A 7,592-nucleotide genomic window follows, 5' to 3' on the forward strand; every position below is an offset into this window, starting at 1 on the left:
TCTACCAACATTCATTTATTTAAATGACAACGTCAGGGATCTCGGAGATTTAGTTTCACAAAATCAAGGATAATCTTGTGATGTGTAGGTCTACTAAAGTGTTTGAAGTAGTTGACAATCTTACTTCTCTTGGACAGTCTTGGAAAAAGTACGATTGATAACAGCTGGTCTTAAAATAAAAATAAATATATGTAAATTAAAAAACAAACAAACAAACCAAAACACCGGTTTTCTAACTCCTGCATTATGTAAAAATAAGAATGTAGCCTCTTATGGCCAGAAGAGCCATGAAAGTGCTATACCTTCTCTGTGGACATAAATCTGGTAAGTGTAAAATATCCATGTGCTCTGGGAGGGCAGCATCACTGAGATAATAGCCTATGACAAGTTAGAATGAAAATACTTGAAATAAAAAATATACCTTTTTTTTTTTTTTTTTTTAAGAAAAGAAAACGTGAAAGTCATTGACAAAATTATTACACCCAGCTAATTTACCTTTGAGTGTGCCTCAGCTTATCTCTCATCTCTTTCCCCACAGGGAACAGTCCTACAACAGCTAAAAGCAAGCGATGTGGTTTTGGGTTCTAGTACACAGCGTATAAAACCTGTCCGTGTTAATGCCTCTCGTACAATCACAGCTGTTAGTTTTTTTAGTAGCATCTTGAAGGCTCTCAGTCCCTCCCATCCCCAACACGAGCTCCCCCCACCCCGTCAGTGTCCTCTCCTTCTGCGCTGGTTCTTGCTCGGGGCCTTCAGGAGACTCTCCCGGTATTTCACGTTCGTGTGGAACAGCCGGACCATTTCATGGTCTTTGTTATCCAACACTCTGGGCAGAAAGAGAGAGGATTTCTGTGTCCTGCGGGTCTTAAAGCCCCTCCTGGGTCGTCCCTTGCCATTGATTGAGACGTACCAGAGTCTCTCAGCGCTGGCTTTGCGCTTGGTGCCGGCCCTGCTGGGGACAGTCCGGTACAGACGGGAGGCGTAGGTGTTGTAACCCAGCTCGTGGATCCTCTCCACGAACTCACACTCAGAGTTGTAGTTCTCCTGCAAAGGAAACGCAACAAAATCTGAAACAAGACGCAGTTTTAGGACAAGGACAGCAGCACACTTGGGAAGAAAACCTTGGGCTGGGGCTACAAAAGGCGGGAGGGAAGCGCTGAGCCTGAACAAGGTGCTCCCTGGCAGCAGTGTGAGCACACTCTGTGCATCAGAGACCCCAGGAAGAGGCCCCAAAACCAAACTGAAAAAAAAAAAAATGACACGTAAATAGGAGTGAATAGCTCTGCTGATTGTTCAGCAGTAATTTTTTTTGGTGCTTATGAATTTAACACACCTGTGAACTGGACAGGTGATTTAATTGCTGCCTATCAACCTCTGCCATCTATAGAAAAGGCAGAATCCTACAGCGTAATGTAAAATGTGTCTCTTCAATTCTGTATTAGATACACTTGTAGTCTATTACATCCAGTCCATGATGGATATTTGAGCAGTAACCTGCACCTTTACGGAGCTTCTTCGTCAGCACAACAAAGCGAAAGCACACTCTGCCTACCAGTGTGTTCCTCCAAAATGCCTGGCTGCTCCTTCATCACAAACCGTAAGGCAGAACGTGCACCCATCCCAGGTGCTCACATCTCACATGATCTGTCCAAATTTGCCCCTTTTCACCTGCTCCTTGACTGAGAGACATTTCTGCAAAAGCCTGGCACAAGGAACTGTCCCCCGCTCCCTAGGAGCAGGAGAACCAGCACAAAGGACCTCCCACACTGTCCACCTTTCCTCAGCCCCAAACCCATCCTTGCTCTGCCTGTGGGATTAAGATTTCAGGATCTAACACGTGTGAAGCCCAGAGGCAGAAGGGAACTACCAGCATGGTTTTATATTTTTCGTTGTCTGGAGGAGGTGGAAAGGGCACAGGTAGCCAGGCTGGGGCCAGAAAAGCCCTCAGACCCCACTAACAGCGTATCTTTAATGCTGTTCACTCCCCAGAAAGGCTGATGGGCGTATAACAAGATTTTAAAAGACTCCACATGTCCCGGCTTCCCAGCTGTGAAACGGAAGTGCCCTTCCTTGCAAGGACAAGGTTTTCAGATGCTGCGGTGCTGGAGCCCACGCAGCCACCAGATGTAGGTGGATTTGTCCTGCTGCCTGCCTCCCTTCTGGCTGGGGGGGGAGGTTTATCACACGGGATAAATCTAGAGGATTATCACGATCTGCTAAGGGCACAAAGGAATCCTGCAGGCTCAACAAACCCATTTTGTTGACATGGGGAAATTGGTGAACCGAGGGGTAACGGAGTTGTTCCGGTACGATTTCATAAAATGCTCCCTGAATTAGTCAGATTTTTGCAACAGGGGCTTTGCACAGGGTCTTGGGCCAGTGATGTCAGTGAAGTTGTTGGACAGTTTTCTCCAGGCAAGCAAAGCCAGGAAGTTCCTCCTGAGCTGAGCCCTCACCCCTCTGCACTCCTGTGAAAAAAGCTGGAGTGGAATAGCTTTCCCTGGCTTGTCCCTCCAGCTCTGAAACACAGGTGTAAAACAGCCTCTCTCAAACTGCAGCTGGAGAGGACAAATTATCTTTTCAAGTTATACAGAAACCTTTCATGGCTGATATTCTTTGGCACGAGACAGATGAACAAACTTCAGGATGACCTGATGCTCCTCACACCAGAAAGGGAAGTCCAGGAGAAAAGGAGTGTCAGAGCTATCCTGCTCCTGGCTTTCCTCCACTTTAGGAGAGGAGCTTTTTGCTCCAAATTTGTTTAGTCTTATTTTATTTCACTTTAAGTAATCTGAAGGAATAAACTCCAAACCTATTTTGAAGAAGAAAGAGAGAAAAATAAGAAAGAAATTGAAAAAATCATCCTTCCAAATAATTTCTTTGGGTCAGATGCTGGCTCTGAGCTGATGGAGGAGATCCACTGAGAAAGATACCCATTTCAATCAGAATATTAACCAGAAGCACAGAAGTGGACAGACAATTTTGGCAAGCAGAGCTACCATGCCCTCACTAGTCTTCATCTGTATTTCGCTTTGCCAAAATCGTTTTTGGTTTGGTTCTCTGCAGCAGCAAAGAACCCTCATCTTTACACACAAGCTCCTTAATCAGGGAGCATCACGTGAGAAATTGGGTCATAAACACTGCCAGAACACTCCTGAAAAGTGGAGTTAAATGTGTCAAGCTGGGGAGGCACGGAGCTGATTGTGTCACCTAGGCTGGGTTCTCATGGGAGAAGATCACATTGCTCAAGGCTATGCCCTGCTGCTCAAATCAGCAGAGGTACATCTAATGACTTCTAGGAGGGAGCAAATTTCACCTCAGCCAGATTTCTCCTCTCCAAACCTGCTTCCATGCCCCAGGATTCACGGGGGAACTGCCCACTTTGGCTGCCGTGCAGTAAGAGATCGCAAGATTGCCGGGATGTAATCAAGGACAATGGGAGAAATTCAAGTAGGGAGATAATGTGTATGGTACACGCTGACAAACGTGCCCTGGTGTGTCCCTGAGTGTGAAGAAGTCTAAGCTGAAGCATTTTATTCACTCAGGGGAAATACTGTCTGGGCTGAAAAGGCAAGGCTCCCACCTACATCAGTACACCCCAGATTTTATCTCGCAGATCAGGGCAAAAAATTAGGTCAAAGGAGTAAAATAAGGTGTTTATTTTCACCTTTGTCTTCCTGCACCTTCTCCTTCTTGCTCTCTTTGCTATAGCCCTGCCTTTTAGTACCTGTAAATTGTTTCACTGACCTCCCAAAAGCTCTGTGCAAAGGAACTCCCATCAGGAGGTTGCTTTCCCGTAGCATCAATGCTCACTTACTTCTGGACATTCTTTATCTGACATGTGCCTGCCAGCATCCAAGATCCACGTAAAATATGGGCGATTCTGCCATTCCATGTACCTGTGGCTGTCCAGGCAGTACGAAAGTAAGAACACGGCTTTTCCCCACTTTTAAGAACATACCGATTGGTTGCCTGTAAAAATTCCAGGCAAAAACCTCTTGTAACATCACTCTTCTCTGGAAATGTGGATTTGGAAGAAACCAGTGCTCCCCACTAGACCTGTTCACCCCACAGGAAATGACAGGCACATGCCAGACTTCAGCCAAACTTACTGATGCATAAAGCCTGCCCCTCTTGTTCATGGCCAGGTATCTGCCAGAGAACAGGCCCTTGATGGCAACGATTCCAACGTCCACAGCAGTTATTTCCAGAATGCCTAGAAACAGAATTAGGAGATGTGTTATTGCTCAGGTGTCATTTTTTGGAGATACATTTGCATGGCTGCTTACCTGAGGAGTGTGATCTCACAGTTACCACTAGCTCACAGAAAAATCAGAGCAATCATGTGAAATTATTATTATTATTATTATTATTATTATTATTATTATTATTATTATTATTAACAATACAAAGCAAGGATGATGCAGGAATTGTTCGAGACAAGGTGGACAATAAAGCCCAAGATGTCTGATTGAGATTGAACTCTTTCAAAAACGAAAAAGATCTGACACTGAACTAGAGGTTCACTTAATCCTATATGTGTATAAAAAAGTTTAAATCCTCTTTAATGCTTAGGAACACAAGAGCTCTTGACTTATTGAAGCCAGTCACAAAGCCGCCCATTTCAGGACAAAGCCCGTGCTGAGGTCTCCAGAGGGTGAAACAGAGCGAGGCCGCTGCATTTTAGAGCCATGTACATAATCATGAAAGGGGCTTGTCATCTAGGAGGTCAGTGCAGCCCTCCAGACAGGACTGTATGACTGTCTGAGACAAATTAAAAGGGAGGAGATTTTCAGGCCATCCAAGATGGGGTTCTGCAGCACGAGAAGTGTCCCAGGCAAGGCTGCTGCCCAAAAGTTTATGTCCAGCCAAAGGTGCCAGGACCTGATGGAGGCACCAATGGCTCGGAAGATGCTGCTGTACGTGCATGGCTCTCCATCAGGCTCGCTCAAACCCCGCTCTCAGCTCTCCAGCCACGGCCTAATGGCTCTGTACTTTCTATGAGTGCTTGGAAGCAAGAGGAGACCCTGGCACCCGAACCCCCTGCTGCCTTTTGGAAAGCCTGAAGGCAGAGCCGGGGGGCTGTTCCCTGTGCAGAGCTGGATTGCTGGCCTGGGAGAGCTGGGCTGGTTTTGGCACAGCTGGTTTGAATCAGGCCCCGGTTCGCTGCTGAAGGATGCCTCCTCCGGGCTGGGACGGCGAGGGGGGGTTTCTCTAGGAAATAGTGGTTTTCCTTTATGGACTTCAGACAGATCCCTGAGGTCTCCCTATCTCTGTGTGCCATCACCAGGCGGGATTTACGCATCCTGGGGTGGCGGGGCCGGGGCGGAGGCCGGGCTGTGCCCGGGCTGGGTGCGGGGGCGCCGGGGGCTCCCCGGTGCTGAGCCCCGCTCTGCTGCCTCCTCCGCCCTCGCACAAACGCCCTCACTCCCGACATATCCGCTTTCATCTTAATTACCGCCGCTCCCCGGCACATGTCAAAGGGGACAGATGTGATGTAGCCGGTGGAAGCTCGACCGTCCCGCGGGAGCCAAGCTGGGACGGGACGGGGGAGATGCGGGCAGCCCCCAGGGGCTCCGGGATGGGCCCCGGGGAGGTGCTGGCCACCGGCTGCCCAGCGGTCCGGGCTGGGGCAGGGCTGGCGCGGCCAAGTGACAGCTCGGGCGGGCTGCGCGGAGCAGGGTCGCGGGCCCCGTCGGGGGAAACTTGGGGCTCGGGGGTCTCCTTCTGCCCCGGGGGGATCGCGACCCTCCGCCGGCGGTCGGCTCGCTCCCCGCACCCTGCAGGGCCGGCTCGGGAGTTCCCCGCCCGGTTCGAGGGCCGGGGGTGCTGCCAGCCCCCGGGGCAGGGGTGCAGCGCGTCCGGCGGAGCCAGCGGGGCGGCTCTCGGGACGCCGAGGCGACGGCAGGGGGCCAATGCCCCGACCCCGCGGGACGCCCCCGGTCCCTGCCGAGGAGCCTCAGCAGCCGTGCGGTGGCCCCGGCTCCGGGGCAGCAGCGGAGGCGGGAGCGGCTTCGCCACCGCCCCGTCCGCCCCGTCCAGCACTCGCTGCCCGCCGGAGCAGAGCGCGATTGGTGCGGGCGAGGGACCCCCGTCCCCGCACAGCCCGGCCCGGGGCCGCGGTGTGGGGCGAGGCGAGCCCGGTACTCACTGAAGGCGCTGTTCTTCTCCAGGGTGCCGTTGATCCTGCCGCTGGGGTGGATCTGGAGGTGGTACTTGGTGGCACAGTAGAGCTTCCTGCGCCGGGGAGCTCCCCCGAGGTGCTCGTAGACGCCGCCGCGTCCCCCCGCATCCCGGCGCGGCCGGGGGGCGCTCGGGGCGGCTCCGGCGGCCTCGGGCACGGCCGCGGCCCGCCCTGGCGACCAGGGCTCCTGCAACAGAGTCAGGAACAAGATCCAAATTATAACCATTGTGGCATGATGGCCGCAGCGCTTAGTCTGCTGGGGAGAGCGAGGCTCGCAGCGAGTGGCACCAGGGGTCCCATTAAAGCCGTCTTGCTAGCAGCACTCCGGAGATGCCGAGCGCACACTGCTTCGAGCCGTGCAGCATTGGCAAGATTTTATCAGCCTCGATCTGGCCCTTTTATCTGTCTCAGATTTACTTAAATCAATAGACATCGGCAAAGGCCACCGAAGAGTCCCAGCTGTTTGTGTTACACGGAGCTGCCGTGATCAGCCTCCTCCTTGGGTTTCCAGATAGACAGACGGCATGCGTGAGAGACAGAGAGGCAAGGAAGGAGGGAGGGAGGGAAGGAGGGAGGGAGCCGCTGAATTTCGGAAGGAGACTGTGGGGAAAATAGTTGACCGACGGAGCATAGAAATAAAAGCAGCTTCCTGCAACAATAGCCTGATCTGCGACCAATTGATACAGAGCAGAGGAGGCAAAAGGTATCAGTCTCGTGTGAACTCCCAGAGTGCAGCGTGGATAAAATTACACAGCATCTCTCTCTCTCTCTCTCTCTCTCCCTCCCTCCCGCCGCCGCGCACCCCGCACACCCCCGCACGGGGGCCGGCAGCGCGGAGCAGCCGCGGACCCTCCGCCGAGCGCCGCCGCCCCCCGCGCAGCCCCCGCGCTCCGGGGATGGGGGGGGGGGGGGGGCGGTGATGCTGCCAGCGAACATCTTTGGGAGGTGGCTTTGGGAAGTGCGCGAGTTAAAGGCAGAGGAGCGAGGGAGGGGGTGAAGGTCCCGGCTCCCCGGGAGGCGATGGGGGGGAAGAAACACCCCCGTGGCTCGCACTGGGGATTTGCTCAGCGTGTGCGTAGCCCCCGCTCTGCCCCCGGCGAGGCGAGCAAACAGTTATTCCTAAATCAATCAGCTCGCGCTTAGAACTAATAGGCGTTATTTAGATAGAGCTTTCACGATTTAATCATTCCCAAATTGACTTAGACAAAGTAAGGCCCGGCAAGTGTTATGATATACATCCCTGAGTGCATTTGCAAGAAGTCGTAGCTAATCCTTTTCCTTAACTCCGGTGCCTGGAAAGTCTCATTAGCTGGCGCGGATCTGCCCTCGCTACCCTGTCGCTTCACACCACTGCCTACGCTTTCAAAAGGGGATGGAGCTACCTATAAATAAATATAAAAGAAGGCAA

The 7,592-nt window shown here is 52.3% G+C and overlaps 1 protein-coding gene across 1 annotated transcript; it reads right to left on the reverse strand.

The window, feature by feature from the left end:
* Nucleotides 1-506: 506 nt before the first annotated feature.
* On the reverse strand, nt 507-6,938 carry FGF3 (fibroblast growth factor 3). Its single transcript, XM_039551777.1, has 3 exons — nt 6,152-6,938; nt 4,113-4,216; nt 507-1,044 (listed from the first exon to the last, which is right to left on the reverse strand). The coding sequence occupies exons 1-3, from the start codon at nt 6,408-6,410 to the stop codon at nt 712-714; spliced, it is 696 nt and encodes a 231-aa protein (XP_039407711.1). The 5' UTR covers nt 6,411-6,938; the 3' UTR covers nt 507-711.
* Nucleotides 6,939-7,592: the final 654 nt, after the last annotated feature.

The sequence above is a fragment of the Corvus cornix genome, chromosome 5 (genome assembly GCF_000738735.6).
Source record: "Corvus cornix cornix isolate S_Up_H32 chromosome 5, ASM73873v5, whole genome shotgun sequence".
Lineage (NCBI taxonomy): Eukaryota > Metazoa > Chordata > Aves > Passeriformes > Corvidae > Corvus > Corvus cornix.

Bases quoted from the DNA above. Each gene is read 5' to 3' on its own strand.
- FGF3 (XM_039551777.1), bottom strand. From the start codon at position 6,410: ATGGTTATAATTTGGATCTTGTTCCTGACTCTGTTGCAGGAGCCCTGG. The intron at 4,217-6,151 runs GTGAGTACCGGG...TTCTGTTTCTAG, and splicing joins GGAGAAGAACAGCGCCTTCA to GCATTCTGGAAATAACTGCT. The intron at 1,045-4,112 runs GTAAGTTTGGCT...TTTCCTTTGCAG, and splicing joins GGGGCAGGCTTTATGCATCA to GAGAACTACAACTCTGAGTG.